Source organism: Porites lutea, chromosome 12, assembly GCF_958299795.1.
Source record: "Porites lutea chromosome 12, jaPorLute2.1, whole genome shotgun sequence".
NCBI lineage: Eukaryota > Metazoa > Cnidaria > Anthozoa > Scleractinia > Poritidae > Porites > Porites lutea.
The window spans coordinates 9,234,050-9,253,564 of record NC_133212.1 but is presented as its reverse complement, the minus strand read 5'-3'; the positions used below and the strand labels follow the sequence as shown (position 1 = coordinate 9,253,564).

Genomic DNA, 19,515 nt, shown 5'->3' with positions numbered 1-19,515 from the left:
AGGTAACAATCGGCTGATTGTTTGAAATAAACAGGAGCTCGAGACGTGTGGTCCTTATGTATGGGGTTAGCCTCCCTCTCGGGCGTAAAAAAAAAACAAAACAAAAAAAACAAAACAAAAAAACATGTAGTGGCTTGCCATGGATCCCTACAGGGCTGCCCGTACTGCGGCTTGCACGTGCAAACACACACAAAAAATAAATACCTACAGAAATTTCAAGTGCGTTTCAACAATTTGACCCTTGAGGTGAATAAAAAAACAACTGAAAGTTGCTAGTTAGAAGGACAAAGTGATCGCTAGAAACACACGAAAAGTGGCTCTTGGCAAAAGCGACAGACTTGTAACGAAATGAACAACATTTAAGAGGCGGTCCGTGTAAAACCGACCACTCGAATTTCGATTTCCGCGGAAAACAGAATTCGTTTATTTTTTACCAGTATTAGCCCATTCAGCGATAAACAAGTTTGTCTTGCAAAGCATCCTGGTCTAGATCGGCGCTAAAAGTAACTGGACAGCGTTAAACCGCGGGAAAACTGAGCCGAGAAAAAATGGCGGCTTAACAAAATAGTAGTTTTTGTGTTCTGCGAGCTTTGCATTACTCAAGATGGTTTTCTGTAGAACAGTTTTAAGCAATCGCAGTTTCATCATAGGTCGTGTTTAACTTTTGATCGTGACGCAATCAGAATTACGGTCGACTCTTCTCGCAGATGGCAGCCGACAGGTGATGAGTAGGGGAAACCAGAAAAACCGACTATTATGAGAAACTAAACGTAAAATTTGTGGAATAGGAAAATGATATGCGATAGTACTGCCACAGATGACGAGGCGACAGAAGACGAAGAAGAGAAAGAAATTGCTGGCGTAAGGTGTCAAAGTGATGAAGAGGAAGAAGAATCTATTGCAAAACGGTGAGGGAAACAACCTAATACAATGGAACATTCTCCCTTGGAACACCTCTATTCAAAGGACACCTCCATTCAGGGGACACAAAATTGGGTCCCGGAAAAATGTTAACATAATCTCTGTATCTTTTACCTCTGTTGTAGGGACACGTCTATTCAGGGGAAAGGGACACTTTTTCTGGGTCACAAAACGTGGCTTTACCTTCCATTCAGGGGACACCTTAGAAATCAATGAGTGACTGACCACAAAAATTGTCAATACGTTTGTGTCCCGGGGGGGCACTTGGGTATTTTTTGGGTGGGTATGTGCCGCCCGGGACTCCAAATTGGCACCCTGTTCTAAAAAAAATTTCCTCTAAAATTGATACCCCGTTCTAGAAATGGGCCAATTTTTTATACCCTGTTCTAGAATTCGCCCTAAAACTGACACCTCGTTCTAGAAATGGGCCAATTTTTTATACTCCGTTCTAGAAAGTTTGTAAATTGAAATAGCCCTGTTTTTTTAAAAAGATATTTCTTTATTTGTTCGACTTATACATCAAATAAATGCTTCTTCATAATCAGCAACAATTTTAAGCAGAAGATAAAGCCGTGATCCACAATTTTTTACACCCCGTTCTAGAAAACGCCTCTGAAATGGATACCCCGTTCTAAATCAGCAGCTTCAAAATCACGACCCCGTTGGGCGGCACATACCCATATAGGTAATGTATGGGAGTACCCCCCCCAGGGTTTGTGTTCACCAGTCACAATGGTGACAGCATTCAAAACATGAATTAACTCATTTAATTCCATGTATATGTAGTGCATTTGTGGGAATTCAATACACAATATCGCAGACAATGTACATCATCTAGCTGCTTGAAATAATGACTGCAGCAGATTCCGGAGGCTGCAAGAGCAGACGCCTTTGTTAGCTCTCATAAAAATAATTAATTTTTGATTAATTATTAACAAAACCTAGCTTGGCCTCCATTCAGGGGACACCTCTACTCAGGGGACACCTTCCTTGGTTCCAAGGGTAGAGGTTCCACTGTATTTTAAAGACCTAATTAAACATCACACCCCAAGACTACATAAGGCAACTATATGGAGCCTACTTACCCCCAGATATGGAAATTACAGGAAAAATTATCACAATCATGGGGAGACTGATGGAATTGAATCAGTGTGTTTGGATTGCAAAGATGAAGATACAACATTAAAAGGTACATGTAAAGGCTGATTTAGAGGGTCAGTTTTTGCTTACGACTAGTTATGCATGACCAGCATAAAAGTATGTCATGACTTCACGTCAGATGGTTTAATGTAAATTAGACCCACGACATCTGTACAACATGTGTCGATGTCGAAAGGGAAAATTGTGCGTGTGTGGGTGGTCGAAAGTCATGACGTATGCTAGTCGTGCACGACAGTCCCAAGCAAAAATCGTACATTGTTTTACTTTGTTTTTTCCATACATGTTCATGATGTCATCAACTTTGATTTTAAAAGAGGCACTGCTGGCATCTTAGGTTTAAATGATTTTTTTGCAACCAATTGTAGTACATGCAGATTAAGATGTACATGTACTTGTACCTGTCATAAGGCTTTATAAGGAACGAGGGCAAAAAATTAAATATGCACATATGGGCCACAATAATATTATTAAACCGCAGATTTACATGTACAGAATTTAAACAAAAGGCCAAGTTTTCTCAATTGAAGGGGCTCGGTCACAGCTGTCTAGTTCATTTTGTAAATAATAAACATTTATTGGATGAGTTTGTCGTGATATTTGGAATAATCAAGGTCGAGGTAAGTGTTATCTGTCGAGCCGAAGGCCGAGGCTGATAACACTTACTAAGACCTTGATTATTTAGGACATCACAAAAACCTTATCTAATAATTGTTTTGAAGAAAATAACAACAAACACACCATCACAAGGAACCTGAATTAATACAATTGTTATTGGAAATCATACATTGCATGTGCAACCTACAGATTGGTCAGTTATCTGTCAACAGATTAAGTAACTAAACTGTAGGTTGCGCTGATTTCCAAAATTAGCTGCAGGCTCTTTAAGCCAATGAGAGGACAGATCATGAGTGCAATGTATAATAATGCCATTAGCAGGCCCTTATTCACTATGAAAATGGAGAAATTGCATTTAACTTGTGAATGATAAAGTATCAGCTTCATGTCAACCAAATATGTCACCAAGTTTCAAATGTTGCAAACAACAAAAAGGGAACTTTGAATAACTTACTGTTAGGCTAATAAGCTTTCTAAAACCACAACTAGAATCCATTTCAATCTTGTTCAAGTTTGTATTTTCTATTTGCCATGTTATTTATACCTTCGTTTAGCATTTAGAGGAGTTCCACCTGTTTGACTTTTACAGTGAAATTCTTTGTATCACGCCGTGCGTTTTGCAAATTTTAGGTTTTCTGTTCCATCAATTAGTGGACCTCTTAGGAAACATATATTTACTTACACGAGTTCAAAGGGTCAGGGTTTGTGATTCGTGATTGGTGGATTTCAAACCATTTGTTTGTTTCATGTTTCAAGGTTTGTTGCTTTGTGATCGCCCTGTTTCAGGCCCAATAATTGACTAGTTAAGTTTGCTTTGAAGATTTTTTTTATCTTTCTTACCTTTTGTCAAAGCAGTGTCTGCCTCCTTCTTTTGACAAAAAATCCACTCACCAACGCAATTTCCTTCTCAGAAAAGCCGGGCGAGCACTTTACATTGTGATTTGCATTATTAAAACCTGCCTTCACTAGAATGGTTGACAGAACAGATAAACCCAAAATCCCTTCGAAGTTTGCAATACGCGCAGTGCAATACAACGAATTTCGCTGTAATCAATTTCATGACACAGCCCCTTTAAATTCTGGGGCATTTGATTGACATTATTTACGCTGAAGCACTATTCCCTTTTTTAAACATCACAGTTTAGATCCTGATTTTCAATGGTGCAGTAAAAATCTTCAGTAACCACAGTAATGCATTTTGTTTTTAATGTGTTTAACTACATATGTAATTCTCTCCTAGAGTGGTCCAAGGGTCAAATTTGTCTCGCTCCTTATAGCGGTGATAATGAATACTACAAAGCGGTAATCAATTCTTTACACAAAGCTTCCAGTGGGCTGAGAATGGCTGTTGTAACTTTTATTGGGCAAGTTTAACATTATTTTTATTACATTATTCACTCATCAACTACTAACCTGAAGGGTATACTATGAGGTGATTCGTAGGGACGATTTTTAGTGCAACACAGCGTTGTAACACTGATCGTTGTGACATTGTTTGGAATGGTTACAACATTGGCCCAACATTGCAAAGCTGTGTTGCACTAAACATCGTCGTTGTGAATCATCCTGTGTTACATCACCTTAAGAAAATGGCGAACATTTCATGATGTCACCACAACATGTGCATGAGGTCTCCACCCCAACCCCCCCCCCCCCCCCTTGCCCAAAACGGCATATGATGACATGTCACACAGGAACACTACTTTAATCTGGGTAGTGACACATTATCAGTAAAGAATTTCTGTGTTTGTTGCTCAAATATCATTTTGCAGGGAAACCAATGGTGGCCTGTGATTTTGTTACAAAAATAGTTATGGTGAGTCCTAGCTGGGACTCATCTTGTGAACAAATCATGAGTCCCAGTTCAAAAACTCGAGTCCGAAATTAAAAATGCTTGGGCCTCTATGTAACTACAGTAGACAGTTAATCTGAAGACAGACTCCAAAACTTTGAATTACAGTATACTGAAATTACAATTTAGTCCTTCTATTTAAAAGTACAACAAAGGCTACAAAAAGAAATATGCATCGTTAAAAAAAAACATATATAATAACTGCCACAGAAATTAAATGAACTGGATATTCCTACAAAAAAACATGTTCAGATCGATCCTATTGGACGCATGCCATGAATTATTTTGTGTCTTTGGGGATTTTGCATTAGGGATGCAGGACACAGAGGTAACAAAATCACTGAGTGGCATCAAAAATGTTGGCAGTTTTCTTAGGCTAATCAACTACAAGTTCGTGCATAAATTAATAAGATTTTAAATAAAAATATATTTTTTGGTATTTTGAAGTGATCCGTTATCACATTGAATTGGAGATTTTTTACTCTCCATGGTACCATCACCATGACATTCAAACTTGGCTGCTCAGATAATGATCTTAGTAATGTGCGGATGAAAAGAAAAAAGACATAGGTGGCAAATTTAATTGGACCCTTATTTCTGTTGCAGCTATGAATCTGAGGGGAGTGAGACAGTTTCTGAGGCAAATCTTAAAACAATCAAAGAACAGCCAGGTATTAATTGAACAATTTTCTTTCTCAATATGAATAAGTTGTTACAGTCAACTTTACATTAGACTTCTAACACACTTTTTTTCTTATTCAGGTCACAAAACAAGCAAGGGGGACACATCATCCAAAAAGAAAAAGAAAGGTAAATTCTCCATTGTGTGCTGAATGTACTAGTCTTTTTATACTAATGTGACAGCACTTTATTTGTAGTTATTGTGATTAATAACCCCACTTATTGCTATCAAAAAGCAATCTCATTGGGACCTTCACCTCTGTATTTCAAAGTTAACGTTAAAGAGTTATAACCCCCTCAAGTCTATCAAGAAACGGACCAAATCTGCATCACCACCTCCCTCTGCTACATAAAGCCACACAAGAAAGAATGAACCAACGGTTCTCCCTCATGAGTTTGTGATTTATTACAAAGGCTTGGTTCAGGTGCGCAGCCAGTGATTTGATCAAAAGGTCGATTCCCATGTATGACCCCACATCCATGTGCCACCTTTTTTCTCTCCTGTGTGGCTTTACGTAGCAGAGGGAGGTGGTGATGCAGATTTCGTTGGTTTCTTGATAAACTTGAAAAAGTTGTAACTCTTTAACTTTAATTTTGAAATACTGAAACACTACATGGGACCTTGACAATATTGGAGAGTACAGCAATTTTCCTAAGGGAGGTTTGCAGCCCTGGGGAGTAACAGTTTTCTTCGCGCTAAAAGTACAGAATACTTCTCAATAATTGATTTAATTATTGTAATAAAAAAACTGCATTTCGCTTGAAAATAACATTGATCGTTGCCCTTGATCTCCAAACGGCAAAACAGAAGCTAAGTGCTGAGTAGAGCTTACAGTGTCACCCAAAATATCCTACCATCATAATAGGCCGCATTTTTCTGAAAATTTCACAAAGGTGTTAAATCACTCACCCCAGCTATCATAAGACTGATGAACATATATTTTTTTATATTTGTGTCAGGAAAACTAGACATCTCTGTTCAATGCAGCAAAAAGCTTCCCAGTGGCAGAAGGTCCATAAACAAACAGCGTAGATCAGTACTTCTCCAGGATTTTGATGACGTTCATTCTGAGAAGATTAACACTCTGGTAAATCCAGTGAAAACGGATTTTGATGATGACAGTAAGAAGCAGACTGACAAACGTGATTGTGATGGTGAGATGCTAGCAGATGGTAAGTTACTTGAGAAACAGAAAGGCGAGGGCACAGTCCACTACAGTTTTGATAGTTTAAGATAATCAATTTCACCAGTTTAGTAACTTTTACTTTGGAGGCTTATTGGTGCACATCTGAATATCTCCATCAGACCTTGCATGTAGAGGTTCAGATTCGACCCTCTGCTATGATTCTAAAGCACCAAATAATCACTGTCATTGTGTGAGGTGAACCAAGAAAGTTTATCAACTTCGTAACTCTCTGTGAGCAGTACATGTGTATGTAACAGTAACGCAGTATTTTCTAATCTTCCGTCAAGAAGAGATAGGTCATCAGTTATTAAATTTAAGTTTTTTGTTGTCTCAGTCATTTTCAATTTTCTCGTGTTGTAGTAATTAATTTTTCGAGCGACAAGAGGAGCCCGCAGTCTTTATCTCCAGGTTCCTATTACGCATGCGTTGCATGTACAACTTCAACTGTCCTTCCATTAGGAACGAAAGGATTATCCACAGAACGCAATCTGATAACGTGCGTGTAAAAGTTTGGAGCTTCTGATCACGCGTGTTTTGTCCATCTGTCTCGTAAAGTCCGTAAGACTTACGCAAAGCACAGCGTTGGAGGAAGAGCGTTTCAATCTTCAATCGTTGTCGCGTGCATTCCGTAACCTTCGGTCATTACTAGTTTATTTACATATGTCTTTGTTTTCTCACCCAGTTAAAGAGCACCGATCTTCAGAATGGAAGGTCGCTGGCTCAATCCCATGCCCGGACCAACACTCGGGGTCGTGAACTTACCAACTGACGAGGAGGTACTACTTGTACCTTGAAAACGGGTCACATCCGTGGTTCGGATAATTATGTAACAAAGGTAGTCCCATCTCCAACAGCGGATTTTAAAAAATATAGGTGTCCTCAAAACACTTTATGCTAATTACATTCATTTGACACTTATAAAGAGCTTTTTATTTATTTTATTTTTTCTCAACTCAGGTTTTGATGATCAAGACATGGAGAGACCCTTTTTCACAGTGCCAGCGCCTCATCCTACAGTTCCTTTACTTGTATCTGAACCTGGAATTGAACCAGTAACTCAGGTTAGAAATAACTGCATTTTATTTGTTTGCTTTGTATGCTTTCCGTTTCCAATGAAAAAAAAAAGGCGAGCAAGAAGCATGGCATAAATATACAATGGGAGAGTTTTAGACGAGGCAAAGTGTACCAATATCCCTTACAATGTAAACGTCAAAGGGTTGAGGCGCAGAGGGGGGGATCCCTTATTTGCCCTTAACGGGTATGTGTTGCTTAACAGGGTCTGGTTTTCAGCTGACCGGAAGCCTTAAGAAGAGTATGTTGGTTTGAAAAATTAATGACCGTTTTCCTAGGGACTACATGTAGTCATCAAGTATTTGATAATCAGCATTGAGGATGCCCTTTGCGTGATTGTTTTAAGCTCTTTTTTCTATAGATTCCAGCCACCATTAACCGTTATTTGAGGGATTATCAGCGTCAAGGAGTGCAGTTTTTGTTCCGTCACTTCTCAGAAAATACTGGAGCAATCCTTGGTGATGACATGGGCTTAGGAAAGACAGTTCAGGTTTGGAAATGAAACGTTACGTTTTTCATCGTTCTACAAAGTCTTGCTTGATTTTGGTTTCCAACATGCGGTTACAAACAAAATTAGAGATAATTGAAAGAAAACGTCACAAGTACCTGTAACATTTTTGTACGATTTGAGGCATAATCTTCAGATCTTTCTTTTTTATCGGACTTCATAGAATAGGGTGTAAACTTGGTAATTTAACATACAGACTGTACAGGTAGGTATCAATTTTCCTAGTTACGGCTTTTAAGTTGTTAGGCCGCTTTGCTTGGTTCAAACGTCGAACTTTTCACGTACCGAACTTAATACCTTTTGGGTTCGACCCAAATGATATAAGTTCGACGGTTAATTCAGACCTCAAACTTAATTAGTAGGTCTCAATTCATTTTCACGATGTGCCATGGTCTACAATGCATGTTTACCAGTGAAAATGAATTGTAGTAATTTATGCATTAGGTTTGAAACGAGGTTGCTCCACAGTCGAAATTCTCATTTAAGCAACTCGAACGCACTTCGTGGGTCGACCCAAATTGATTCAACGTCGTTCTTTTTATGTACTTATTTTTTATCGAAGGGATTAGGTTCGGTGCATGAAAAGTTCGAACTTTGAACTGAGCCTTAGTTGTAATTCCATAACAACAGGGCGTAGGCTTTCAATGTAAGTTCGAAAGAATTTCTGTACAAACGATCTGTAAACCTGATAATTCCTTTTAGAAGATATCCCGAGGAATCCCGGAACCCCTCACCTAAGCCAACACTACTACTTACTTCTCACGTAGGGCAAACTGCTGGCTTCGGGGAGGGGTATGTGGGCAGTTTCCCAGAAACGTGTTATGATCCGGAATCCCTATGAAGCGCAGCAATACAGCAAATAGTTGAATAAGAGGCCCAAGGTCTGAGCCCCATAAGGGACTTTCCTTTGCTTGATTCTTTATCTTAGCTATTTGAGAGAGGAATACAGGAGTAGGTTCCTGTTCTAGTCACATGGACTCGCTCAAATACCCATTAAAAGCATGATACAATACTGCCATATGTGTATGCACATGTTTGTTTCAGGTCATCGCATTTGTTGCTGCTATTTTGAGGAAAACAGGGACAAAGGCTGATGTGTTCTCCAAATTTGTGAATGGCAGAACGAAAGGAGAACAGGTTGTTGAATTAAGCCGTGTTTTTCTGGGCTCTTACAAGGAACCTTTTGATTCGACTGTGAGGGCAGGGTTAAAAAGGAGTACAGGGTTTTAAACCAAATTCACGCACCTCATATAATTACTTGTCCACCCAATCTTATCCCTAGGGGATATTTATATGCTTTTTACCAACAGGGAAGAGTTATAGTTCAGGTGTTATAATATGCTCCGAATTGCTCGTAGTCGATTTCGTAAGTCTAGTCAGATCTTAAGTTCCGTTTTTTTTCCCGTTTGCGTTTACACTGCCACATAAGTCAAGTAAAGCTCGTAGTTACAAATATAGCAAAACAATAATAGTCTGTTTAGGAAGTTGGAAGGTGAAGGTCCGTAGAGTAAACTGGACTTTCGAGAAATGGTCCCAGGACTGAAGGCCTAAACGTTCCAGTATATTTTTCCTCAGACAAGAGAATTAAATTTAAGTTCGAGTTTCTTTTACTTTTGTTCAAAAGCCTTTTTTCGCATAATTTTCTTCAGAGAATCCTATCATCCACTTGTTCATGAAAATAATTAGACTACAATTACTTTTATAGCTTAGACTACAATTAATTCCATAACGCACTAACCGTGGGTTATCTAAACCCAGCCTTGAAAAACTCGGGCCCGTTTTGTAAATGAAGATGGTGGTATTTTGCTCGGGAGTTAATTCTGGGGTTGACTGGCATCCCATCTAGTGGGGTAGGGCTGCAGTAGATTCTAAGACGAGGTCGACTACGAGTACGAGATTTTCGCAGTACTAAGTAGTGCTCGCGCGGGAACAGGCGTCATTTTGGCGGGAAAACGTGATAGCCGTCGTCATTCTACTACGCCTGTTTAGCCAAAATGTTGTAGTCATTGAAACAAGTTATCGAATGTTAGAAGTGTTTTCATTTCACCATCATCAGAATGAGGGCTTAACCTCCTTCCATAAAAATAACCGTGTCAACTTTTCTGGTAAAAAAGGTGAATTGAAGCTTTCCGAGGTGTCTATTTTTCAGGAATGCGCGAAAAAAACTTTAAGTCAAAATCTCGTCCTAGTAGTCGTACTCTTCCTCGCCGGCCGTGAGGAGGACGTTGCCTAAAGTGCGCCTTTTTGAGGAATCGACATATATACATTTATTTTTGCGACTATAGTTTATAAACTTCAAGTTAAAACAATAACCATTTTTCTTTTCTCGTTTGTTTTAGAAACATGTTAGCGGATTTGAGAGAGGGACTTTCCTAATTGTTAGCCCAGGTTCTGTGATGTACAACTGGAAAGAGGAACTGGAGACTTGGGGACATTTCAACACGGGGCTTTTTCATGGTAACACCAAAGAGGACACTCTTCAGAGGGCCCAGAGAGGGCGACTAGATGTGGTGCTAACTACATATGAAACCATGAGAAATCACTTGGTGAGTATTGCAATGCCACAAAGGCTGAAGTAGTGACTCCAGAGGCATGGTTTCTCAGGAGGGGGTGGGGGTGGTAGTTTTGGAGGCAGTAACAGTTTAAAAGCTTACTTCGGTGACGGAGGACCTTCGTGCCCTCTCGTCGGCCCGATCTGGCCTTATTCTATTCTTGTAGTTTTGAAGAAACTTTTCAAACGGGAGCACGAAAATTATCTTTTTCTGAGACATTACTTAGTACGTAGGCAAAAGTTTAAGCGGATATATTTATCCAAGAAGATAGTTTTCTGACATATGTGGCTATACTTTTGCTTTTTTAGGATGATTTGAACAAGATTAAATGGCTAGCGGTAATATTAGATGAAGTTCATCGCCTGAAAGATCCCAAAGCTCAAATAACTAAGGCTGCTAAAGCTCTTAAAGTTAAGGGAAGGTAAAATGTCCCAAGTTAGTAGGTCTATTTCTATTTAATGAAATGTTAGAGGCAAACCTCTTTTAAGCGGCCAGTTACCAGACTTCCGGCGGCGCAGAAAATATGTAGTAAAATGCTCTAACTGAAAGTTCCATAGACTATCGAATCCCACATAAAACACCCTGTTTTCCTTCCAAGTTTTGCATAAGTTATTGTTTTCAAATGCGGATTTTGCTCGCTTAAAATGTCAACTTACGCGAACAAAAATTGACACACAGCGTGTTTGTAAAGACTTTCCAAGTTTCAGCCGACGAGGGAATGGATAAATAAAGTAAACTTGTCGAGTTCTAGACTCAAAAACTTTTTCAAATTCGTGCTTGTGTGATCAGCGCGCGAAAACCAAAACATATTGACGTCACAGCCATGTGTACATACTCTCTAACACGCCTCTTGGCCAATCGGAGCGCGCGTACTACGTTAGTTATTTTATGAGAGGTTAGCAGGTACTTCCCTGGCTTGTATCGGTATATTGTTACCAGTATTAGCCTGAGAAAACAGCCGCCATTTCTCGACGCCACCACTGGTTTCCCCGCGAAATAACGTCTGAGAAACGAGTGCAGAAATTTCCATACTGATGACGTGTTACTACCCAGATCTGGGGAGTGCTTCTGATTGGTCGTGCATCATGGGAATCTGCTTTAACCAATCAGTAGCACTACCCAGATCTGGTGACGCGTCATCAGTATGGCATTTCTGCACTCATTTCTCAGACGTTATTTCGCGGGGAAACCTCCGTCGTGAAATGTCGTGTGTTTTCTCTAGCTATACAAGTATCAACCTAATTTGGCCTGTCTTCATGCAGGTATGGCCTCACAGGAACTCCACTCCAGAATAGGATGAGAGAATTCTGGTGCGTGTTAGACTGGGCTAATCCAGGCAGTCTCGGAAAAGCTAAACAGTTTGAATTGGAATATGATGTACCAATCAGAGAGGGGCAAACGTATAATGCCACCAAGAGAGAATTGGCCCTGGGAAGAAAAAGTGAGGAAAAACACTGAAATTAAGCTCTTTTCGGACGAATATCACGGTGTTAACTGTTCCTTGCCTAGTCAGTCCCTAGACCTTATTATTCCGCGCCGACCACGCGGCCAGTGCGTCTCGGGTTTTGTGGTCCAAGCGTCTCGGATACGTCACCGTGGTGAATTGACCGAGACGGCCTGGGAAAACGCCGTAAAAAGCTGTTCCTAGGTGCTCTGCTCGAAGCATGCAGATGCCCAGACTGCTCTATTCAAATTTCATCGTTATGTTTTCGAAAATGTCAAATGCACTGTTGTATGTGTGTTGAGGGGGGGGGGGGAGGGGGAGGGGGGGGGAGGGGGAGGGGGAGGTGGGGGAGACGGACCCGTCTTTGTAAGTTTGTTTGTTTTTTGGATTCCACGAAGAGCAACCCGACTGTTTGTAAACGGTTTCCGTTATTTTTTTTTTCATCCATTTCGTTCAATTATTTTGCCATTACCTCATAAAACACACTTACATTTCACAAAAATTTTAAAAAAATCTTAACGATTTTAGACTCCAAGTAATTTATGTTACAAATGTTCAAAATGGCAATTGCAAGGAAGCTCATATAAAATCCGTGGGCTTATGAACTAGCAAGCTAACAGTAAAATGTCTGAAAAAGCCAAAAGTAACCGTTTTTATTCTTACATAGCTGAGTCCTAATGTTTTACATAGTAAAAACTTTATGTTGGCAGAATCGAAGAAGCTCCAAGACAAAATTGGAAAAGTCTTCCTCAGAAGGACGAAAGACTTGATAGCAGATCAACTACCGAGGAAAGGTAACGCTGTTAATGTAAACTAAGATTCAATTCAAAGGAAAGTCAAACTGCGTAGAAGACCAACTCTTCTGCGATAGCCATTCTATTCGCTCTGACGAATAACTAGTGCACCAACGTTTACATTTTTTGCGGTTACCAATTTGATTAATCAGCTCAGTCACAACCAAACAGCCGACTTGTCATGTTTAAACCGGCTTTTCTCTCGTTTTTGCATTAAACCTGTTTACACCTTGCTTTTTCAGATGAACTGGTAGTGTTTTGTCCCTTAACCCCATTTCAAGAAGATGTCTATCAGACTCTCCTTCAAAACCCCGACGTCGAACTGATCAGAAAAAAGAACTTTCCCTGTGACTGTGGCAGTGGGATGGACAGGGGCAAGTGTTGTTACATGGTAAGTAACACGGGGGTGGACAGGGAACGTCATATTGTTGAATAATAAGTCATGCAGTGGGGTGATCAGGGGCAAACGTTGTTACATGGTAAGTAACACGGGGTGGACAGGGAACGTCATATTGTTGAATAATAAGTCATGCAGTGGGGTGATCAGGGGCAAGTGTTGTTACATGGTAAGTAACACGGGGTGGACAGGGAACGTCATATTGTTGAATAATAAGTCATGCAGTGGGGTGATCAGGGGCAAGTGTTGTTACATGGTAAGTAACACGGGGTGGACAGGGAACGTCATATTGTTGAATAATAAGTCATGCAGTGGGGTGATCAGGGGCAAGTGTTGTTACATGGTAAGTAACACGGGGTGGACAGGGAACGTCATATTGAATAAGTCATGCAGTGGGGTGATCAGGGGCAGACGTTGTTACATGGTAAGTAACACGGGGTGGACAGGGAACGTCATATTGTTGAATAACAAGTCATGCAGTGGGGTGATCAGGGGCAAACGTTGTTACATGGTAAGTAACACGGGGTGGACAGGGAACGTCATATTGTTGAATAACAAGTCATGCAGTGGGGTGATCAGGGGCAAACGTTACATGGTAAGTAACACGGGGGTGGACAGGGAACGTCATATCGTTGAATAATAAGTCATGCAGTGGGGTGATCAGGGGCAAACGTTGTTACATGGTAAGTAACACGGGGTGGACAGGGAACGTCATATCGTTGAATAATAAGTCATGCAGTGGGGTGATCAGGGGCAAACGTTGTTACATGGTAAGTAACACGGGGGTGGACAGGGAACGTCATATTGTTGAATAATAAGTCATGCAGTGGGGTGATCAGGGGCAAACGTTGTTACATGGTAAGTAACACGGGGTGGACAGGGAACGTCATATCGTTGAATAATAAGTCATGCAGTGGGGTGATCAGGGGCAAACGTTGTTACATGGTAATTGGGGTAGAGAGTAGGCAAGATAGTATATTGCGACAATAGGGAGCTTAAGCAAAAACGACGGCGACGGCTACGAAAACATCACAAGTGAATTCGCGCAAGTAATTCAGATAGGGGGGCGTCTATTTGACAGAGGGCGTTTATTAGAGAGGGGCGTTTAATACAATTTTAGCATCGCAGAGGGGACGTTTATTAGGTCATTTACGGTAAGGGGATGATAAACCCTAGCTTGGTTCCACATAGCATATTCGAATTTAGACGCTTCGGGGTTATATGATTCTTATTCAAGGCCTAGTCATGTGAGGGGTGGGGGGGGGGGGGGAACGGGAGCGATTACACCGTAAGGTTTAGAAGATGGTGAATTAACCGAGAAACTCGCTGTTTCAATAGAGAATATTAAGCGGGCGGAAAGAAAAACAAGCATAAGTGTTCGAAATGAGGTTGATTCTTTGAGTCGACATAGCAGCTTTATAGAGATGATTGGTTGGTTTATTCTGACACACCCAGCACATGAAAGTATTGTATCCCCGTTTTTTTTTTTCTCCGTTTTTTTTTTTTTTTTTTTTTTTTCTGACAGTGCGGCAGTGCGAACCCGAAACTGAAGATCTTGCGTCAATCAAACGGACATTCGTACTAGTCAACGTACCTGACTTTTTGCAGTTTCCCCAAAACGTGTCATTAAGGACACGACTCAGTTATAACTGTAACTGGCCAAGGTCCTTATAACATGATGAATATCCCCTTCTCTTATTTCGGGAGCTTTGATTGGTTGAACAGTGAAAGGTGCGTCGTGCCATATGGATGCAATGTTGCAGAAATAGGGGATTTTAATGCTTATGCGCGCAGTACATTTTAGGTCTGAGCAGGATGCAATTTAGCCATTACGCATGATATTGCACGAAATATTCTACAGGCCCTGAATTTGAAGTTTTATGACACAAGTAATTTTGTGTATTGCTAGATACTTTTCCAGTTTTCTGTGGGTATTTTTTTGTTTGTTTGTAAAGGACTCTAAAGTGGTTAACAATTTAGATCAACTTAGGTTTCTGAAAAACGGCTCACATACCCATCCCTTAAGCCAACATTAACCCCTACTTCTCACTTAAGGCAAAATGTTGGCTTAGGGGAGGGGTAGGTTGGCAATTTCCCAGAAACCTCAATTTTTGATGTATCTATTGTCTTGCAAACAGCTCAGTTCAGAGGGCGAGAATATCAAGACTACAACCATGCGATTTTTCCAGCTGTTGCTAAAGGTGGCCAATCATGCAGCGTTATTGGCGCCCACGGTCAGACAAACACTAGACCAGCAGGAAAAGGTAGGGCGGCACCGGCGAACACTCAGCGGTAAAAAAGAAATGATGAACACAGTTGAACCTCCCCTAAGGGCCACCTCTCTACAAAGGCCACTTTTTTTTGGTGGACAGTCCCTACATTGACTCTTGCTTAAACCTCTCTACAATAGTCACTTTCTTCTGTCCTCAAGGTGGCCGTTGTAGAGAGGTTCAACTGTAATAGACCTTTAGATTCGAGGACGAGGACGACTAGGAGTACGAGATTTTCTCAATACTGAGTACTGCTCATGCGTGAACCAGCGTCATTTTGGCGGGAAAATGTAATAGCCGTCTTCATTCTACTACGAGTTTTAGCGAGAATGTCGTAGTGACCGGAACAAGATATCAAATGTAACAAGTTTTATCATTTTGCTATCGGGAGAGGGCTTAAACCTCCTTCAGTATAAATAACCGTACTAACTTTTTCGGTGAAAAAAAGTAAAAGGAAGCTTTCGGAGGTTTTTTTTTTTTTTTTTTTTTTTTTTTTTTTTGAGAACACGCGCAAAAACGTTAACTTAAATCTCGTACTCGTTCTCGTCCTCAAATCTAAAGCTCTCTAATAAAGCAGGCAGGGCTGTATGAAAACAACCTCAACTCCAAGCTGTTTTCACCAGTAACTGTAAAATGGGCTATTGGTATTGAGTTTCAAGGGAGTGGGCACTCGAAAAGCAACTGTAAATTGAAACTACAGTTTGTTTTCAATTACTGACCTTTGCGCGCCGGAATTCATAAATTTGGTTCTATGAACTTAGTTGACAAGGGACTTTCCGTGCAATCTCAGAGCGCTTCGCAAGAAGACAGTTTGAGCGTCAGTACGAAACGAATCCTAAGATTCAGTTTTAATGTAGGGATAGCGCGCAAAACTTCAGCTTCTGAATCACTATAGCAGAGCTTGAAAAAAACTTCAATCAAGGGAATCTGCGCACCTATCCCTCCCATATTAAATCCAACATTTGCCTTAAGTGAGAAGAAAATGTTAATGTTGGCTTAGGGGAGGGGTAGGTAGGCAGTTTCCCAGAAACGGGACCATTGCTTTCTTATCCTAGTTAATGATATAGGTAGAAGATGACCCGCCTGGACCCATGCCAATTGGACATGTGAGCTTTAAAAGTTACTTGCCCAGGAAGAAAATGTACTAGTCCTTGATGACTGGAATGGACTTTTTGCGAGCCCTGTTTAGGGTGGTTGTTCTGTCACGCGTTTCTTTTCTCATGACACGCTTTCTTTGTTATGTAACATAGCTTAGATGTGTTTCGTCATAGGTTCACGTGATAGCTAACTTGTTTGATTTTCTGCCTTTTTGTCATATTGTGCTCGCCGGTGAAAATGCTCTCTCGTTTCACCGTGAAATTTTGCTATCGTTAAAACCGGTTGCCCTTCTGAAGAAGGACCTACGTCTCATAATTTTTCCCGAAAAATGGATCAAGTTTTGAGGGATTAGAATAGTGGTCAATTTACCTTATCAATCCATGGCTCTTTTAATGTAACCCTTTTACGAAATCTGCCTTTTTGCGCTGGTTTTCTACCCCCTCTAAATTCAGCACTCTGTTATCCAAGTCCACTCTATTATGCAAGTACATGAGGATTCTTTTTGTTTGGTTTCAGGCGAAAGAACTTTGTTTGCGCGTCTTTGCCAGGTATCCAGAGTTTTCAGGTTGTACAGAACTCTCTTCATTTGAACTCATGTCTGACCCGAAGTATTGCGGCAAAATGAAAGTGCTGGATAAACTGTTGGGAATATTTAGAACCGAACACAGCAAAGTTTTACTGTTTTCACGGTCTACGCAGGTGAGAATTCTACTTACACCTGTAAAATATACAGTCATGGAGACCTTAGCTTAATAAAGTGCAATGCGGGTTATGAAGCTCGTCTTTGATTTGTTATTTTTTTGTTATTTTATTATATGTTGGTTTTTTTTGGGGGGGGAGGGGGGCTTGACCATGCACACAGTCCAATAGCAAAAACAAGCAAAGACGGAAAACCGTAGGCCATGTTCACTGTTTCGTAAAAGACTCTAAAGATTCCACAACTTCACGTTCAGGAAAGGCCGGAAAAGCCCTGAGGACTAAGATTCCGCAAAGATTCGATTCGTTGTCGAATATTCCTCTTTGAAATTGAAGAATGCTTAGTAGACTTGCAGTTTGTTAAGTTCCTGGCCATACTCTTTAAAGTCAATTTATCAGATGACACGCTGTCATTTAATTACAATATCTCTTTCTTTCCAGCTTCTTGACATCTTAGAGGAGTTTGTGATCAGTAAAGGAATGGTGTACAGTCGTTTGGACGGATCAACCAAGGCTGCTGACAGAACTCGTCTGGTGAGAGAATTCAATCTCGATCCCAGCATTTCCCTGTGTTTAGTATCAACTAAGGCAGGAGGACTGGGGCTGAACTTCACTGGAGCAAATGTTGTGATCATATTTGACCCAAACTGGAATCCCTCAAGTGATTTACAAGCGCAGGACAGGTTAGTAAAAGAGACGAACACGCATGGCTTACTAGCACTGAGCCTGCGTAGTTGGCCGGCATGACAGAAAAATGGGCGCAAAAAGGAACAACTCGCGCGAGGAAGACATTAGGGAGTTTAAGCAAAGACGTCGTTGTTTTTAACGCCGAAAAACCCGTCCTTTGATTTCTAGTCTGCTACACAGCCGTTTTTAGTGTCGTCACGCAATGCTCCTCCCCACAGTGGGGAGGAGTGTTGCGTGACGACACTAAAAACGGCTGTGTAGCAGACTATTTGATTTCCGGCTTTCTTTCCATTTTTTGGGGAAATACAGAAAAGGATTTGAAAACTGTTCTCAGGAACAGCAGTTTTGCACGCGCACACAGAAAAAAGCCACTGTTTATGAGAACAGTTTTGCAAACCTTTTTGGGGATTTGCCCATAAAACTGTAAAGAAGGGAATCCATGAAATCCGATTTATCTTATTTAAGTGAAATGCACCTTATTTTAGCTTGGGGAAAGATTTTTCGGCGTTGAAATACGTTTTGATTGTCTGGTAAAACCCGAAATCCGGGTTTCAAAATCTGAATCAATCCAGTCCAGATTTCTCAATCGAACGCGCCCATAGTTGATTTTACAACGTATATGTAACTATGTCAGTCGTTTTCCTTTTAATAATTATTTTATTTTTAATCTTTATTTTTTATTTTATTTTATTTTATTTTATTACATTGCAGGGCATACCGCATTGGTCAAAGGCGAGATGTTCGAGTATATCGCTTGATATCGTCTGGAACAATTGAGGAAATGATTTACCTAAGACAAGTCTATAAGCAGGTAAAATCCTGGTGCTTCTACTAAACAAGATATTATAAGCCGTGTTTTATGGGGACAACCGCGATTGTGACGACCATTATTATGAGCAAGTTCATAAGATGAAATTTTCTCTTTCAATTGCGAAAAATTGATAAGATTTCGTCTACTAGGAACAAGGTTCATACGCGTCTTGAAAACTCTTGAATTTTAGAGTCCTTTTTCAAGGCCTTGTAAGTCCTTGAAATCTCCTTCATTCATTTTGGTCCTTGAAAGTCCTTGAATTTTAATTAAGGAACATTTTCACAACCTCCAAAAAAAACTTTGGCAAATAGCAGTTTGAGGTCAACTAGCTCCAACTGAAGAAAATCGGCATTGACGAAGTGAAAGTCAGATATGAACTCACGAACGAAATTTGATAAAAATGGCTTAAGAACAAAAGCGCGTTATTATCGGAATATAATTCATAGTTTATTGGAACGTGTGTTTAAAGTAATTAATTAGGTGCTTGAAATTTAAAAATCGGATCCTTGAAAGTTCTTGAAAAGTCCTTGAATTTTATTTGGGAAGAAGTGTACGAACCCCGAAGGAAGAAAAACATGTCAATGAAAACTTTCTCGCTTAAAAGCCCACGTTCGATTTATTAAAATCGTAACATGACTTTGAGGCTTAAATCCCCCTGCGAACGAACGCACCATTGTTGGCCATCAACTCCCAGCATTGTTGGATGTTATATGTTGCGTCCGCATGCACACCCAGTTGCATGTTGCTGCATGCAGGTCCCAACATTGTTG

The 19,515-nt window shown here is 40.4% G+C and overlaps 1 protein-coding gene across 4 annotated transcripts in view; it reads left to right on the top strand.

Moving 5' to 3' along the window:
* Nucleotides 1-722: 722 nt before the first annotated feature.
* LOC140954105 (DNA excision repair protein ERCC-6-like 2) overlaps nt 723-19,515 on the top strand; it is a 27,370-nt gene continuing 8,577 nt past the window's right edge. Inside the window, exons 1-18 of one of the 4 annotated variants that reach the window (XM_073403507.1) lie at nt 723-908; nt 2,028-2,110; nt 3,938-4,061; nt 5,156-5,220; nt 5,312-5,359; nt 6,191-6,403; nt 7,375-7,478; nt 7,850-7,978; nt 9,041-9,133; nt 10,336-10,542; nt 10,857-10,969; nt 11,811-11,989; nt 12,703-12,786; nt 13,029-13,177; nt 15,322-15,447; nt 17,068-17,250; nt 17,689-17,930; nt 18,646-18,745. In XM_073403507.1, the coding sequence (XP_073259608.1) occupies nt 793-908; nt 2,028-2,110; nt 3,938-4,061; nt 5,156-5,220; nt 5,312-5,359; nt 6,191-6,403; nt 7,375-7,478; nt 7,850-7,978; nt 9,041-9,133; nt 10,336-10,542; nt 10,857-10,969; nt 11,811-11,989; nt 12,703-12,786; nt 13,029-13,177; nt 15,322-15,447; nt 17,068-17,250; nt 17,689-17,930; nt 18,646-18,745 (2,358 nt within the window). In that variant the 5' untranslated portion in view covers nt 723-792. Of the gene's footprint in view, nt 909-1,948; nt 2,111-3,937; nt 4,062-5,155; nt 5,221-5,311; nt 5,360-6,190; nt 6,404-7,374; nt 7,479-7,849; nt 7,979-9,040; nt 9,134-10,335; nt 10,543-10,856; nt 10,970-11,810; nt 11,990-12,702; nt 12,787-13,028; nt 13,178-15,321; nt 15,448-17,067; nt 17,251-17,688; nt 17,931-18,645; nt 18,746-19,515 lie in introns of all 4 variants that reach the window. The other 3 variants (XM_073403509.1, XM_073403510.1, XM_073403511.1) reach the window with 3 other exon arrangements.